The sequence below is a fragment of the Mastigoproctus giganteus genome, chromosome 8, assembly GCF_048544385.1.
Source record: "Mastigoproctus giganteus isolate SK-2022 chromosome 8, ASM4854438v1, whole genome shotgun sequence".
Classification (NCBI taxonomy): Eukaryota; Metazoa; Arthropoda; class Arachnida; order Uropygi; family Thelyphonidae; genus Mastigoproctus; species Mastigoproctus giganteus.
In genome coordinates, this window is record NC_143582.1 from 229,046,908 (window position 1) to 229,065,863 (window position 18,956).

Here is an 18,956-nt window from a genome sequence, read left to right on the forward strand (position 1 = left end):
AAAAGTTAACCGTGTCATGACAGGGCATGGTAAACACGGTGGCGTCATCAGTGTATACACTTGGCGCCAACAAATAATTGGAATTTTCGCCGCTTTTCTCTAAGGTGGTGTTATTTATCGAAGCACTGTAAAATATATTAATCGATAAGCAATCAATCGGTCGATGATTTATATTTGAAATACTATACAGAAGGACACCGAAGAAGAATTCGTGCGGCCTTGCTCGAGGTTCGAGCTCGTACAACAGGTTTAAACAACGAACGTTTAGTGAATGCAATAGACCCTTGATCCTTTTCAAATCACGTGTTGTTTGTTTACAAATTTGTGAGCTTCCATCATGTTAAAAGTATTGTTTCTTCTATTGAAGAAACTTCGGCTCATAAATAAAACGCGAAAAAGGTTCGAACACGAAACAACAAGGATACTCGCTCTCGTTGACAAGATGATGCTTCGAAATTTACTAAACACCATTCGAAAGGTCAGGCTCAAAAAAGAAGCGAACTTTTGATTTCATAGTTGTGTAACTGAAGACTGGTAGTGTGGATGTCATTTGTGAAGTTATATTCGTGCGCAAGCCACCCGGTCATCCAATATTCGTCGGACTATATGCTGCGGAATTTGCATGCATGCTGAAGCCCAGATCTTTGAAGCATATAGGACTGAGGAATGAATCATCCTATAAACGTATTCGATAGAAGTTGCAGATTCTCGAACATGAAGTAAATGCTGCTTTGCTATCCATCTCAATCTACACATTTTGACATGAAGGGCTTCAAGAAGTCTGTAGAATGTAGCCTTAGTTCAAATATAACTTCTAGATCTATGTGGTGATAAACCCTCAGAATTATAGAACCGATTAGCATCACCGGAAGATATGATTGGTTTGGCTTCAGCGAGAGATCAACATCGCAGATTTCGAAAGATTTATTTGCATATCAAAGTTTAATAAATATTGAGCGAGATGCAAGCGTTTTAAATTGATGGCTTCATCATTTGGAGCAGTTAAGTTATTTATAGTGCAATACCAAGACAAGTTATAATGCTGATGTTCTAATATGGTTTTAGGAGCATCAGAGACTAAGGCAATATTGCTCCATGTATACACTAGCTGTAAATTGCGTGTGTTCTGCGGTTGATTTTCTGTTCGGTGAAAGAAAAACCTGAATTTTCGTGAGAAAAAGCCATACTACCCTCCCCTGAAATCGACTAACTCAGCCACATTGTGAAAAAGGCCCCTAAAAATTCCTCACATCATCAACGGGACTCGAACTCAGTACAATATGAGATCGACGCACTAAACCTAGTTTGCTCATTGCCACATACAAAATGAGGCTGTGCCCTATTTATATAACAATTTACTTCAGTTCACCCTGTACGTTAAATATATTACTCTCAAAAAACATCTGAACGTCTTTTGAACCTTCACGAATGAACAAGTGACCATGTTACCCTCTCCTGAGACCGACTGACACAGCCACGTTGTGAATAAGTGTGTTGTGTTATGGGGGTTTAATGGCGCACGAGCTGCTGAGGCTATAGTGCGCCTTTGTGAATAAAGCCCATAAAAATAATTAGTCCGTGAAACAGTGGAAAGGGGTTGTCTGACGAATCCCGCTATACTCTATTACGATCACATGGGCAGGTGTGGGTATGGAAGGTGCCTGCAGAAGGTGTACTGAGGAGAGTAACGAATAACGACATAATCACAGTAAAGATGTTGACGGGTCTGATCACATCTCCTTCATTCTGGGATCTCTGTTGCTGGAGGATTCCACCTGCTGTGTGAGCAATGAAGTTGAGAAGAAGAGGAAAGTGCGGGCAGTTTCTCATGGTATCCTAGGGCTTTTGGTTGTTGTGCAGGAAATGATAAAAGCCGACGCCTGCCTTAACATTTCGGACAGTTCCATGCGCCCTACGACATGGCGGTTCTCTGATACAGACCCATGTTTGTTCATCAGGATAATGTCCCACTTTTGTAAAATCATTGTCACACTAGAACGCTACAAATAGCTTTTCAATCTTTCTTTGAATTTTTTTTTTTCTTTCAATCTTGACCTTCCTGACCTTCGAACCACATCACTTCTTTATTGCTTTGAATTTCAGCGCTGGCTTCCAGTTTTTGTTGGCCAATCAGCCGGGAGGCTTTCGAAAACACAGTTAATCGAGATTAATGAGCTGAATAAATATAAACAAAACGGTCATCCTCAATTTCAGAACAAGATGATTACTTTAATTATAAGACGGTACACGAAAGGAATACAGCCTATAAAAGGGTTAAATGGCCTTTCCTCGAAACTTCGTGGTTACAAATATATAGCTCGTTACTATTCTACACAACCCCTACCCAACCGATTTTTTCCTTTCTTATTGCAGTAGCAAACCTCTGAGTGAATGCCATCCGACTCTGTATACAGGGATTCATTGAAACGAAATTCATTTAAACGCAGACATGTTATTTGAGTAACGTCATACGCGGGAGGCAGTTAGTAATCTCAGCGTTTGTTTTTCCTTTTTCTCGGATCAATATTAGAGAAGGAGGACTCCTTAAAAAAACAAAGATGCTGCGCTTGCGGATGAAGCCGTAGATAAAAATAGATCTTGCGCGTGCTGCTTTGACATATACGAAAATAGAGGAGTGACTTAGTCGACCATTGTCCTTGACCACCAGAGTATTTATCACCACGTCACAGATACTCGGAGGATTAAGAAAAAGTTGAAAAGCTGCCAGAGGTAACGAATGAATACGTGTTAGAGCATGCTGACGCGGACGTTCCGTGGGATAAATGATGCCCACAGATCGCCTGGAAGAGAAAAGAGAACGGCTCAAAGTCAACGAAACGAAGCATGAAATCCGGGAGAGACATTCGTTTTGATGGTATTCAATAAATAAAAGGTAAATTAGGGCTATTAAATCTTTTCCATTCATGGAGATGGCTGAAAATAACAATTGCTAGACTAAACACTTTCCACTTCTTGTTTTTCTTTCCTTTTTTTTTTTTTTAAGTGGTTGTTGACGAAGTTATTTTGGTTACTTGCAAGAGGTCGTGGTATTTGAAATCATTAGGATCATTTTTGAAAGTTTGCAATAGCATTATTTGTAATGTTGATTTTCATTAGTAAGCCTCCTATTTTTTTCTCTTTATTTTTCCAGGAAGAAGTCACATGTGAATCTTCTCCTTCTTGAGTGTCCACCATGAGCAACTCCAAGCGGCATTGCAGCATCCATAAGATCCGCGAAATCCAACTTCCGGTGGTGGAATTGGATGAACAGTATGACGTCATCAAGGAGATCGGCTCGGGGGATTACGGGAAGGTGATGTTGGCAATTCATCGCGAAACGGGCTCCCAAGTGGCACTGAAGGCTGTGCCCAAGTCGACGACTCTTGTTAAGGATTTCTTGATTGAATTCCACTACAGTTACTTCCTCTCCCCTCACAACAACATCCTGGACACCTATGACGTGGCCTTTGAAACTACCGATCACTTTCTTTTCGCACAAGAGGTGGCGCCCTTTGGCGACATGTGGCAGGTAATCGAACGTACAGGTGGAATGGAAGAGAAGGATCTGAAAGTGGTGGTTCAGCAAGTAACGTCCGCCTTGGAGTTCATGCACAGCAAAGAGCTCGTTCACAGAGATATGAGGGCGGAAAATGTGCTCATTTTCTCCGAGGACTTCACCAGAATCAAACTTACCGACTTCGGACTGACCAGACGAGCCGACACGCTGGTCAGGAAGAGAACCCGTTCACTTCCTACATGTCCCCCAGAGATATGGGAGGCTGTTCATCTGGAGGGTTATAATGTCGAAATCGGTTCGGATGTTTGGCAAATGGGGATGCTGATCTTCGCTTCCCTCACCAGTCGATTCCCTTGGGAAAAGGCAGATATCACAGACGCCAATTTTACAGAGTTTGTCCAGTGGCAGAAACGGAAGACCACTCGAACTCCGAAAGATTTCCGCAGATTCACTCCTCGTTTATTAAGGTTGTTCCGGCGTCTCATGGACCCGAAGCCATCAAAAAGGTACGCCATCAAGGAGGTGTACAAATACATTGGCGACAGATGGATGATGTGTCGAAGCCCGAGAGCCACAACAGTCTGCAAGATGACCGTAGGGGACCAGGCGAAGAAGGAAGAACAGTTGGGTGAGTTGCTCTCCAATTTTGGCCTCGAAACGCGGGTGAACAGGGACGCAAAGGAGCAACGGATTCACGACTGGATCCTATCCACGCACGATGACTCCAGCTCCAGTTAAGCCAGCTTCCACAAATAAATTATCGCGCTAAATTAAAGACATTCAGCAATGAACTTTTCTTACTTCTCAAAGCAGTTCAGTTTGGATAATCTGTGATAACGATCCCGTCACCATGGTGACCTGCCTTAACCCCTTCGCAGTGAACATACTTAAGACAAGGGAATAAATCATGCGCTAGAGTTGTCCGCAAATAAACCCAGAACGAAGAGAAAAGTGCTGTCAGGTATCGTTAATAAGTGCACAAATACAACATAACCTCATTCACGTGCCCATAACGCATTTGGGACCCCGTGAAAGGGCGTTTCCAGTAGATGTCACTGCTAGCGATCCCAAATCTTCAAAACTGTAAGAGTCGGAAAATACGTTGACCAATTGATGACTGAAAAGTTGACTTTGCCAAACTAAACCGGAGATCATGTTGAGGATGCATAGATTATCAGAGGCATTTTGAACAAATGCCCAGACACCGGACACTGAAGGAATTAAAATCTAGGACATCGAGTGATTTTGACGTCATTTCGCTTCCGCTTTATCTTCGATCAGCAATCTTTGTTTCTGCCAAAGTATAAAACTCTTCATTTGCATATTATTAAAAACAATCACTATTAAGTAGAAGACATTCGGGAAAATACTAACCAACACCTAACCTCACCTTATTCAGTCTGTTAAAACAGTCCTCAGATGAAGTTTTCAGAGTGGTCTTCCATAAGAAAGTGAATGCCAATTTTTATGCATTCATAAATGAGTATTGTGACTGTCTCCTGTTCCTGTCCATTGACAACTGTTTTGAAATCGAAATAATTAGAAAATTCACTTATAAGTTAACAAACCCTACTGAGCCATTTGGTAAATCACATAACAAGACCATGTAATTTACCAATGCTATTAACTCCACCCCATTAAGTTCCCGTACAATAAGGGATTCCATCCGAACGGTAAATCTTCACCAATATAGCTAAGTTCTCCCTAATCGCATTTAGGATGATTCCAAGCAGAGCAGTTCATAATTTTCTGTGGAGGTATATTATCATGCTAACCCGTACGTTCACTCCATGTAAGAAAGAATAGGTAAGGAATTACAGATCCTCAGAGTTTTATCTGCTTGCTCTTACATATGTCTTTTCATTCAATGTTCATCCGCACTTTGCATGAATGGAGGAGGGCATGTTGGAAACATAACTCTGGCTTGAACAACTATATTTCTCAATCCGATGTATCTGTCTGACATAATGTATGCATTTCATGGACCTTCAAAATGCTTAACCGGGTTGCTACAAAAGATGGGATTCACTTTGAAAATTTATTGTAGTGAAAACACACATGCTAATTCAATATGGAACGCAAACTGCGGTTAAGTTCCTTAAACGTTATAGGTGTTCAGTAGGCTGCATGACTAATCCAAAGTTCCTGCCATCACCAGACTCAATCTCACAGTGTACGCAGTTTTTTTCTTAAATGATACCAACGGACTGCAATAGATGAGGTTTAACATTGGGGGTTAAAAAAGCGCTTATTGTATCACGTGATCATAGTATTGGTAGAGACCAGAGTCGTGTTATAGAGCCTCTGGTTGAAATTTTGGGTATTATCCGAGTCCCTTATTTAAAAAAATCAGTTTGATAAAATTTAACCGACTATTTTAACCGGGAATAACCGTTAGCTGAAATTCTCCTCGAGTAATTCCCTTGTTAACAAATGAGCAGCACACCCCCTGGAATACACCACGTGCAGTAATACTTATCCTTCAAATTCGGTTTTCCTTAAATTGACTCAGTCCTGTCCTGGAACTTAATGATCAAATATTGTACAGGGCGTCCGAAAAGTCTGGAACGTTGTCTAGGATGTCTAGCATTAAAATCGTCCGCCACTTCCCTCTGGGTCCATTCCTGACGACCATTAAGAAGGATTATCTCCACCTTTTCATCCAGTGTTAATGCCATTTTTCACCTGTAAAGAAAAACATATTTTCGCCATTTTGGTTCCAGACTTTTCGAAGATTCTGTATATTAGATAGAAATGATCCACAAAGAAGACTATTCTTTTAAGAATATGATTCTAAAACAAACAAACAAACAAAAAAAAAAAAAACTTTCAGAGTTTCTGTGAGCATTGTATATTACAAGTTCATTTAATGAATATTGTCATTGCAATAAATTTGTAAAGTTTTTCATCATTTATATTTAACTGTACTTGTTTCAATATTTGGATAAACTGTTCGTGAGTCTGAAAGTGTATAAATCACCAAAGATTTTGTTTCTTGATTCTAATTTCCATTAATTTTATTTATGTACTTGCCAATTAAAAAAAAAAAACTGTAATAACTTAACCAAGTGTACAGAATCAAGTCTTCGGAAGAACGCAAAATCTTTAAAGAAAAGTATTGCCATGGGTAAGAAAAAAAGAGCTTATTTTTCCACTATTTTCTTTGTATTGCTTTTTATAAAAATAGTAATAGCGGTTTACATGAATGTCGAACACTGAATTTAGTGAGGACTATTTGCCAAGAACAGGAATCTGCAAATAACTAATCCATATCAACTGTAGGAAAGTAAACGATTGGTCATTTATCAAGGTGAAGGTCTCATGTACACTAGCTTAACGCAAATACATATTCTCGTTAGCTTCACAAATCCCGTTCACTTGAGCTCCAGCAATTATTTTGTCTAAAACCTTATTTGAGTATTAAAAAAACTGAGCACACGAAACAAAACAACAACCACATGAATCTTCATTCTGGTGATTGGGATCGATCGGTGGAAGTAATTGGAGGACAGTGGATCTAGAGATTCAGTGCTTAAAATCGCGTCCATTGTATCAGTGCAATCTTTTATCTTTTCTGTATTCAGCATGAAAGAAGTCCTCTGTCTAAATAGTTGTCTAATACTTAGCCTAAATGCGTAACTAACTAGTAAAATTAGAATTGAAGAAATCAGTAGCGTTATTGCCTTACAGTATTGTAGATGGTTTTATGTTCCTACAAATGTAGTGTAAACACAGGCCGATAGCTGTCACTATGTCCTGTGTATACGAATATTTATATTTAGCTTTCGATATTTATTTCGTATTTCTGTATTCGATTCTAAGAGATTTATTTTGTGTGATACGAGGAATATTCAGTGAAATATGTATATATATTTTGCTTGATTCTGAAAAGGCTTTTTTTGTTTACGAAGAAACAAATATAAATTCTGTATACACGAATCATATTATGTAGAAAAAGAAAATTATTCGCAGCAGAAAAATAAAATTCTAAAAGTAATCCGCTTGTGGCTTTAATTTGTCTTTAATCAATAAACTATTCCAACATTTTATACACCGTGATAAGTATTTACAGTGGTGAAAGTGTTCGAACTGTTTATTTCTTAATAATCCACTTTTAAATATCATTGTTAATGAACATTGATTTACACCTTACCAATCAGGAAGCCATGATTAAAACACAAACTCACTTTTGAGTTTGCTTAATTAATAAAGTTGTCATCGTCATTTGGGATTTGAGACATCACACCACTGGCTCAATTACATCCCTGACAGACAAGCGTATGCACTACCCTCTGCTTAGAATAAGGATATTCGTATATATTAATCCTTGCTGACGAGATGCGCTCTTCTAGGATCTAATTATCAAAAGTGCGAAGTTCAACCATATTTTTCAGTTAAACCCTTAATGAGCAGCAAGTTAAAGATGTTAATACCAGGCTGACCTTTCGAGCTTCCGAAGCTGAGCGGGTATAATATCTTTATAATATCGAAGGGAGCTCTCTGATCGAAGTGGGCTCTGCAGCTGTCTCATGTCACTTGTCAAAGAACTGGCAACCTAATTAGTCAACAGCTTCTGAGAGGACGAAAAGCGCTAAGCCATTTACGATAGCTTCTGTTGTCGTGTTCGCAAAAGCGTGACTGGAATCTGTTATGGTATCAGAAGTCCCATGTATTGACGATACTGTGCAGAGAATTATGACACACCAATATCGTCAATCACAATTTGATTTCAGCGGTAGACGTCGGATTTTTGAGGATAACAGAGGTTTCTAATAAATATATGACCGATATCTGAGAGAGAGGTGCTTCCACAAATACATATTTTTGAAAGAAACTTCAATGCTAATGAATATTTACAGGGTGAGAGAAAGTCAGTATAATTTTTATTTTTTTCCGGTTTATCTTTTTTTTGAACCACCAATTTTTATATTCATTTGCTCGGAGAAAACCACTCAGAGACAACTTCAAAAATCTTTACAAGACGGAATAAAAAAAAAAATTCCACAAAGGATTGTGAAATTTTTTCCACAAAGAAATATTCAGATTCTGTGAAATGAAAAGAACTACACAGTTATTTTAGTTTGTATAGTTAAAAATAAATCATTAGGTTTTCTACAAAAAGTAAACTAAATGCAAAACTAAAATATATTAGCAAGTCAAATATTTACTGCGATCGCAACCATCAAAGTCAATTCTTAAGCTGCAGCTGCCATTTACACAAGATTATTCAGAATTGCGTATCATAAATTCTAGTGTTCCTTACAAACAAAAAAAAAAAATCGAAAACGTTCTTAGAAGCTTTTTTTTTTTGAAAACTGATTTAAAAAAATAAACGATCCTAATGTATCGTGAAGTGTCATTTCCAGTACCAGAGAAATGGATGTAAAATAATAATTACACTGCGATATATTACACTGAAAGGACAGAATTCATGGATGGGATACCCAGTTCCTGGGCAACGTGACGCTGTCACCCCTCTCGCTAGTGGATGAACCCACCGCTTGGCAGGTATATATAGGTATACTGCATTCACATACACGGTAATTCGACGTCAGTATGGATAAACGTCATGAGTTAACCGGCTTTGAAAGAGGGATGATAGTGGATACCCAAGGCATGGGTCACTCTATGGTCTTACCAAGACCTTCAGGCGATCATTAGCCGCAATAAGTTATGGGAGCCACCGATCCACCAGAGTCCCCTTGCTAACATTATGACACAGGACTCTAAGACTCAACTGGGCGAAAGAACATCGGCACTGAACTTTAAATTTTAAATTTTTAAATAAGTTTTCTGTTTATACTCCGGCACGACAACCAAGTCAGTAGAGTTTACAATAAAATCTCCCTTATTCAGCGAACTTAGCCCCGTGTGATTTCTTCCTCTTTCCAGGTATGAAGAAAGCTCTGAAAGGCAAGTGTTTTGTGTCCGGCACAACGATGCTCGCAATCTTTCGAAATATAGCTTCTAAGAAACAATAAATTGAAATCCTCCTTCTAGAAATCCTCTCTCTTGAACTCGACGTTGTCAAGTTCAAGAGAGAGGATTTCGAGGAGAAATCCACAGAAGGTTCAGACGATGACAATTATGATAAGATCTTGCACCAATCCGTGAATTAAATGATCACCCCTCGTATTATGCCTATAAAGTGCGTCAATACAAATATTTATCGTATATAGTAGTCACGGGCTCGAACCCCGGTCCACTCAAGGAACGCGTGCTATGTACTCTCGCTCATGACCACTCGGCTACGTCAGGCCTAGTAGATGATTGGAGACAGGTTTCCTGGTCCGATGAGTCCCGTTTCGAGTTATTTCGTGCGGACGAAAGGGTGCGTATGTAGCGGAAACCGCACTAGGCTATGCACCCGTCATGTCAACAAGGAACCGTTCAGGCAGGTGGACGGTCGGTAGTGGTCTGGGGCGTGTTCTACTGGCACACGTTGGGACCTCTGGTACGTCTAGACGCATCTCTGAACGGTCCAAATTACGTGTCATCTTTAAAGACCATCTGGATCCCTTCATATGGTCATCGTGCACCCACAGGGCAATTGACTCTTCCAGACAGTGCGCCTCCCCACGGAGCCATGGTGACTAGAACATGTTTCGAAGAGCATTCCGCAGATTTTAACACCATGAAATGGCCTTCCCGTTCACGGGCATGAACCCTATGGAGCATCTTTGGGATGCTGTCGAAAGGTCCGTTCGAGCTTTGGATCCTCCACCCAGGAATGCGATAGAATTATGGACAGCGGTGCAGTAAGCATGGATGGAAATACCTGTGAAACGCTTTCGTGAACTAGTGGACTGAACGCCTCGCCGTTTGACTGGCCTTATCCGCGCGAAAGGTGGGCCTACCCGTTACCAAGTAGGTATCCCATGATTTCTGTCCACTCAGTGTACTATATTGTCATGGAAGACTAGAAATAATGAATATAAAGATAAACGAACAAATGAGTTTCGAAAGCATTTTGTTGTAAGTTATTTTGATTGGCTGACCTTCCCCTGCATAGTTCGGAATCTTAATTCTGACGATAGTCAAAGGACAGAAATAAGGTCTCTAGATACGAAGAGAAGTGTGAAATTGTTTGTTGAGGTTCATCAGAGGGTGAGAAAAAAAAAAAACCATATAGGGTAATTGTTTGCCGTGAAGATTTTGCAGAGTGTTCAAGAAGTTTAAATCTCATCAAGGTTCCTTCCAATGTGCGTCATGTCAAAAAAAAAAAGTTAAAGAAAATGACTGATGAAACGTTCTGCTGATTAAAGAAGCATATTCAGATGGCAGCGTGGCGTAAATGGTTTTCAAGACTCAGGTAGCTGGAGAAGCCTCGATACTATTCTTAATGATGTTAATGTATTATGAAGTCCTTCATTTCCTAATTTAGCCAAAATTAGCGACACCCAAATAGTCTCGCATTTGCCTGCTGCCACAGCTAATTAACCAAACTCGTCGTGTAAATCCAAAGCAGCGAAAATGTTAAATCACAGTTAATCAAGCACCAGTAGGTTATGACGTCACCATCCCAGTTATCAATGCTGTCATGACAACGGCGTGTGCAGTGTGGTTAAGCATTAATTAAGACGGGTCTTTATATTCAACTGCACGATGCCGTCCCAACCCGTTTTCATGCACCGGGAATCAAAGGCCACAAACAGAGTATTAGTAATCATTCTAAAGTTCTGAAAACCAAACAGCAATGGTGCGAACAGAGACTTGAACTGAAAATGAAGCCACTGATTATCTCAGCATACTGTCCACCTGCTGTCCAAAAAAGACAAAAGTATTTCCAAGAGACAAGTTATTAAAAACATTCATTAAAATTAATTATAATTAATTTAAAAACTGGAATTCAATTTTTTAAGAATAATTTTCCAAATCTAAAGGCGATTCAAAAGGATACAATTTTTGTAGTAAAAAATTATTTTCATTAAAAACACATTTAATTTATTTCAATAATTAAACATCCACTAAATCATGTTTTGTAGTCAATTTTAACATTGTCTTCACTTGGCCCAAGTAGACTAAAAACTTTCGTCTCACTTGCAAGACTGCACCAAAATTGACACATTCTCAGTATTTCATTTCTTAAATACTTAAAGAGTAAAGCCGTCAATTTATTATGAACTTCTTAACAAAATGAAAAGATCTTTCTAGCAACAAGCACGTGTAAAATAAAAGTAGTGATGAAATTAAATCGACATGAATTAGAACGTATAAATATTGTAACTCAAACTCAGACAACTGCAACAAGAAAGAAGTTATATTCTTATCGGGAAGAAAAACCTAGAATGGTTTTTCTCCCGGAAACTCAGGTTTTTCATCCAGCAAACATAAAATCGACAACAGAACGCACACAATTTACAGACGGTATATAGGCAGCAATATGGCCTTATCGCTGATTCTCCTGAAACCCTACTACACAACATAGAAGGAGGGAACGAAGGTTGCGAAATCATAACTGGACTTAAATTTTTCCCAAGGACAACAGAACATAGGTTGAAAATTCGGCCTCCATCCTAATTTTCTTGGTTCTAGACTTTATAGGCTTGCTTTCTTGCATCATTTGCCACTATTGATGCTAAAGAGTGTACTAATCTCAAATTAAAACTAGTGCATTAAGAGAAGAATTCGTGTCAATGAAGAAACCGGTGCTTTCCCTAGAAACAAATGTAACTGGGAGCTCGTCAGAAACTAAATATCTTGTGACTCACCAAGCGATGCACCCTTGACCCCCGTCCCAGAACAGGACAGTCAAGCACATGGTGTTCTGGTCGAAGGTGATCTAGTTTTAATGCGAGACTTTATTGTAAGGGAAATTGGTAATATTTTTTTGTAATAAAGATATGTAGACCAGAACCAAGGTGTGTCTGCCAGGAAGAAGTGATGATGCTACCAACAGATTTTCAGATTTTTAGGGGGCATCATTTTTCATATGGGGTATAAAGATATTAAATGAACACGACCTGACGATTTGTTGGATAAATATTGTACAATGGAAAAAATGTCACGAGTTAGATTCAGAATGTGTATGCGCCTACAATTCTGCACAAACACGATAGGAGGGACTGCATGCTGAAAGCCTTATGGATTAGCTCAAGATTGAACAGCGATATGCAATTTGTTTATTACGTCAGACGGGGCTTAAATGCATCGGAAACAGTTAAAGAGGTGAATGAAGCGTATGGTAATGAATGTCTTGGTAGGACGGCTATATTCCGGTGAAGTCGTTTCTCCATCAAGACAATGGCCCCATACGGCTAATGTTGTGCCGACAGTGATCACTGTCATAGGTGCCGAGGTTCTGGAACTTCTCCCTTATTCAGCGAACTTAGCCCTGTGTGATTTCTTCCTCTTTCCAGGTATGAAGAAAGCTCTGAAAGGCAAGTGTTTCGTGTCCGGCACAGCGATGCTCGCAATCTTTCGAAATATAGCTTGCAAGAAGCAATTAATTGAAATCCTCCTTCTCGAAATCCACAGAAGATTCAGACGATGACAATTATGATAAGATCTTGCACCAGGCCGCGAATTAAATGATCACCCCTCGTATTATGCCTGTAAATTGCGTGTGTTCTGTGATCGAATCGCCTGTTTTCTGAAGAAAACCCCAATTTCCGGGAGGGAAAAACACCATGCTACCCTCATCTGAGACCACCTAACTCAGCCACGTTGTAAAAACAGCTCATAAAAAATCCTCACGTCATCTACGGATTAAGGCAGGTCTTTTCCACTGGTGCGAGGAAGGGCGGCGATTTTACCAACTGTGCTACCCGCGAAAAGCTTACAACTTATAAAATAAAATTGCACAGGTTTTATCTGTTTTTTTTATGTCAAACATCATTCATGTCCAAAACAAAAAATATATGAAAGTTATATTTAAAAAAGTTAACTTAGTATACGTATATTCTGTATTCGTCCATAAAAATTAAAATTTTACTTAAATAGTTGAAACTACAAAGAGTACTAGGAAAGTTTTGCAATACAGCTTTGTTTATTTAATTTTTTCAAAGTAATTTCCTCTACATTCAATACACCTCTCCATCCTCAGAAACCAATCTTTAAACAAGTTCTGCCAAGTTTCACTAGGGAGTAAAGCACACTCGTTGTCCCAAGCCCGTAGAAGGTCCTCATCACTGGAAAACCGCCTCCCTTTTAGGAAAACCGCATCACTGGAAAACCGCCTCTCATTTTCACATGCGGGAACAGTACAAAGTCGCAGGGAGCAAGGTCTGCACTGTAGGGAGGGTGCTCGAGAAGTTTCAGTCCTGTCGTGGTCAAATATTCGGTGCAGGCTTTGGCGCGGTGAGCTGCAGCATTATCGTGATGGAGGTACCAGGTGTCCATTCTTGACTTTGGCCGCAGGTTCTTCATAGATCCAATGACTTTAGGCAGGCATTGTTCAGTATACCACTTAGCTGTGACTGTCTTCTGCGTGTCCAAAACGACACGTTCCACAATTCCACTCGATTTGAAAAATACAGCTATCATTTTCTTCTTTACAGATCGGGATTTTCTGACAATTACGGGTGTGTCGTCATCATCAAAGACCCAAACTTTGTTTTGAGCCTTGGTCGGCAGATCGTAATAGTACAGCCAAGTCTCGTCACCTGTCACGATGTTGTTCACATACCGAAATTGTCCCTTATCAAACTTTTTTAACATCTCCCGGCACCAAGTCACACGTCGTGTCATCTGCTCTTCAGTCAGTTGATGCGGCACCCAGAGAGAACAAAGTTTCTTCACGTGCAAATGATCTTGCAGAATCGAACGAATTGCTGGTGCATTTAGGCCCAAAGTATCCTCTATCTGTTGGTAGGTCACTCGCCTGTTTTCGTCAAGCATTTTCCTCACAGCAGTAACGTTTTCCTCCGTAACTGACGTTCGTGGCCTTCCCGGCCTCTCAGAATCCTCCAGAGTGAAATTTCCCCTTTGGAATTCTCTATACCACCTGAATATCGTTGTACGATGTGGACAATCATCATCTAGTGCAAGAGTCATTTCTTCTAAGCACTGGTCTATGGTTAAACCACGCACGAAATTATACCGCAAAACTGTCCTTATCTCATTTCGTGACCACGATGCCATCCAAGCACTTTACACTCTCACTACTAATGAATAACTGAGCCCATCGACTTGGCGCGGCGGCTGCTATGCACGTATGAACATGTCTCAACATGCAGCAACAAGCAGCTTCCTGTGATTCATTGTTGCGTCATATTGCAAAACTTTCCTAGCACCCTTTGTATTATTCTAGCAATGTGAGAATAAAAAGATCAAAAAATACAGTTCTACTTTAGCAGAAACAACGGCTACAAAATTTCCAATTAAGCAAATACCGAACATTTTGTCCGGTATTTGGTCAATTTGGTTACCAGAGAGTAAGCTCAAAAGTCAAAAGTGGACATGTGGCAACCCTACATCAGGAATCAGCTAACTGGTGCTTGATAATCGAATCAACAAAATTTCAAATAAGAACATTTTTTTAAAACAATTTGTCTTTTACTGGTCAGTCTTGCTAGACTGACTAGTTTTTCTTAGAACTTTTAAAATATATTATAAAATATATTATACCAAGCATCGAAAAAGGTGCTTAACTAGTGATTGGTCATTAGTTCCAAAGATACGCAATAGAACTCCACTCATTTCGCAAGAGAATCAGGGGTACAAAAAATAAAGAACGGCTGTTGAATTCTTTCGTGGGAACATTTCAAAAGACATCTTATTTGGTTGGAGAAAAAAAAACGGAAAAAATAAAAAATAAACAAAAAATAATGACAGCGCGGTACAATAAAGAATTTCTGGAGATCTGCTGGTACGTGGAGCCACGTGATATCCTTCTAATGACGTCATGTGGCAGGAATGCTTATCGTACAAAAAACTTCGTTCAAACTGTTTTAAAAACAATACTCGATGATGTTTTCTTTCTTTTGAGTTTTTATGCTTTCTTTCTTTCTGGCGCATGGTGCTGAATTATAAAGTAAAGAACTTTCGGTACACTACCATTTCCACTTCAAAGAGAGCCAAATAATCAATAACCAGAGACAAAAATAAATGCACTTTTCCTAATAGCGAGATTCTTAAAATGTACGCGTGTTTATTGTACACCACAACTGCGAACTCAACTCTTCCTTAACAGTAATTCTGCTCAGTAGCAGTATTTCTTTATTCCAATGGATCTCTGAAGATACCAACAAATAAACTTAATGAACTGAACACGGCGAAATTTGCTATCCTTCACCATCTCTTTTTCTTCCTTAGAAAAGAAAAGAATGCTCAGCATCTCTTTTTTCATCCTTAGAGAAGAAAAAGAGCTGCTGAATACAATGAAGGTGCTATCGAAAGTACTAGGATAGATAAGAATAAGCGCATTTTACGCAATGTGTGGTAATACAGAGGTATAAATGAAGTATCAGAATCGAAAATTTCTCGTTCTGGAACTTTGTTTATACGTCTTTGTATTCATTCTGCGGTCAATTAGTCTGTTATGAAGAATGAAAAAGCCAAATTTCAGAGAGAGAGAGTATAAAACAATCTACACCCTAAATCAATTAAGGCGGGAACTATCTGAAACAGCTGTTAAAAGATCTTTTGGTTGAGACGTCATTTTTCACGACAATGCGGAAGGACCATAGCCACAGTGTTAATTATGAGCGAGCCTGCAGGCCTTACTTAGACCAGTTTCATCGGCCTAAATCTGGCTCAATGTGTTTGAACACAGATATTTGGTCTTACCATAGGGCAAGACAACCTACGGAGGATCTCGGAGCTGCTAAACATCCCCAAGCTCTTCGACTGGAGCATCATATGACATTATCATAAGGCCATGCTAATGTCAAACGTCGACAAATAACAGCGCATTTTGACAAGAGATTTCCAAATTTTAGCTATACTGCGGGAAAATAGCATCCAAATAGAGAATCAGGCAATTTAAAAAGGTACACAAACATACAGAATCAGCTGTTATTGGACAATAACAGCTGATAACAGTTAGAGCGTTCATCAAGAAATTCCACGGATAAGCTTCCTCTCGTACAGCTTTCATACAGAAAGTGTACAGAGATGGAGCAATTCAATGGCTTTTGAAGTTGTGGAATTATTTCCCACTCTTTTTGGGGCCCTTTGAAGCAACGAATCTCTATATTCGCTGTTTTCATCAGATGGACGGACTTGCCATCTCATCTTAATTGAGCATGTCCAAAACATATTCAATTAGTATTAGCAATGGCCACATGGTACAAGGAAGCCTATGGCTTATGCTGCCCCAGCCAAAAGAAGAAAAATTTTTTAAATAAATAATTAATAAAAGAAAAGGAAATAGAAAAACTATGCGTTTCCCTTCTCCCGTAGGTGGACATGTGGACATGTGTTATTGTTAGGGCGGCTCCTAGAACGTCAGTTTAAATCCGCCTCGTATTACTATAGGTTTTAACAGACTCTAAAAACTAGGCCAAACTTGGAGTAGTGTGATGTTTGTGTATTTTATGTTGTTGTGACGTGCTGGCCTCTTCGCTACCTAGAAGCAACGATCGCCGGGAAGGCTGCTTCCAGATATTCGTCCACACCACGAAAAGGTGGGCCAGGTCCAGTAGATGGGGACGCCTTAGGTCTCAGTTTATGAGACAAAATGAAAAAAAATAAAATAAATAAAAAAATTCGTATTAAAAAAAACACTCTGGGGCCCAGAGTTAAAAAAAAAAATCGCCAACTGTAACTACAAACACCACGTTAATCACGGATAATTATAGAAAGTTAAACTAGTTCTTAACTGTGGAAGCATATTTCTTCTTAGATCAAATGCAGCTTTAGCAAAGGTTTGTAACAGCTGAAGTTTATTTCGCTCTATCAAGAGATGAAACTGCTGTCCGGGAATCACATTCATCAGGAGATCATTAATTACTGATCCCGCACTATCATAAATATTACATTCACACAAAATGTGAAACCAATTTTCCTCGACTCCACAAAAACACAATTCAGTATTTGTTAATCCTAGAGCAAATCGTTTCTCATTCAATGAGCCATGGCCGGTTATTATATATAGCAACTCCAATCCAGGCGTAAACCATTCAGCTACCCTTTTATCTAGGAGAAACGTCACCTCAGGAAGAAATATCTGCCTGAGTATCAATTGTAATGTTATGAAACGTAGCGGGAATCTTCTTAATCCGATAACATAGTCCTCGGTATAACAGGAACAAGTCCAAAGGAATAGCCCCGGTCAACACCTGAATTGCTGCAGTAGATACGGTCCTACACTCTCAACATGCTGAGAAGCATTGATCTTTGTATAGAGTTCAGTTTTGCTTGGAACCTCACCAACACAGCACGATGAAACCGACATCGAAATCGATTCTCTACAATCTCCTTACATCCTGACATAACACTTAGATAAAATGCATTAGGGAAGATGGATCTATTAGAATTGGTGCGTAGAAGAGCATCAAAAATGGTTAAGGTCACAAAAGGAGGACTCTTAAAAAGAAAGAACGGTTCTGGGAATTCCAGCATCTGGAAACTAGGCACCTGAGGGGAGGCCTGATTGAAGTGTGAAGTTTCGGCCTTACTCTTTATCGGACAACACACATACAGGGACATAAAGTGAAAAAATTTATATTGCAAGATACATGTGCGAAAAATTGCTTTCAGCCAAAGAGTAATTGATGATTTGAATAAATTCCCATCCAGTGTTTGGGAAGTGTAATAATGATATAGGAGAGCAGGGATACTTTATGAAGAAAACAAAATTTGACAAATTTGAGGCACATTACAGGTTTAGGTACACGATCACGGGAATCAATTAAAAGGCAAGTACCATTATCTACGGCTTCCCTTAGAAATGGGTTGCGCGCTAATACAATGCAGTATAATAATGTAGGATGCTTTAACGCAGAAAACAAAATTTGACAAATATGAGGCACCTTACTGAAGTACTTCTAAGGAGGATGCATAATAATGGTTGTTACATGTTTATATGGAAGCTTTTTTCTTCGTTACACCACTTGGCTGTTCACTTTGGCAAAATATATTATTCGCCGAGTTTGCTAATAGAGACCGTAGGCCGACGAAAAGCCAGTAAGCTTCGAAACAGTTGTCCTGGCGGTGTCTCAGATTTTTAAATGCACAGTACATTCCCCTATGTAGGTGATGTTATAAATAAATATTTATATTAACGCCTCCCAAGCGTACGTTTATGAGTGAGCGTATTTGCATGTTACTCGTATGGGGGCTGAAAATCCTACACACTGTGCTTGGGATCGGCTAAATATAGCCTCGAATGTAGAATACTTTGGAAACTTCTCTAGTTATCGACAGAAGCGAACCAAGACCTCTCCGAATGAGAAGCAGGCGCCAATACTCTACAAGACCAACTTTAGCGTCAAGAGAAGATCTTTTTTGAGGGAAAAAGAAGTTCCCCGTGGTCATGTACCTGACTTGTAATCGA

The 18,956-nt window shown here is 39.4% G+C and overlaps 1 protein-coding gene across 2 annotated transcripts in view; it reads left to right on the forward strand.

The window, feature by feature from the left end:
• LOC150082399 (serine/threonine-protein kinase meng-po-like) overlaps window positions 1-6,328 on the forward strand; it is a 90,334-nt gene extending 84,006 nt beyond the window's left edge. For both annotated transcript variants that reach the window (XM_090379258.1, XM_090379259.1), the window contains exon 2: window positions 3,152-6,328. In XM_090379258.1, coding sequence (XP_090235384.1) covers window positions 3,194-4,255 — 1,062 coding nt within the window. In that variant the 5' untranslated portion in view covers window positions 3,152-3,193 and the 3' untranslated portion in view covers window positions 4,256-6,328. The remainder of the gene's footprint in view (window positions 1-3,151) is intronic.
• Window positions 6,329-18,956: the final 12,628 nt, after the last annotated feature.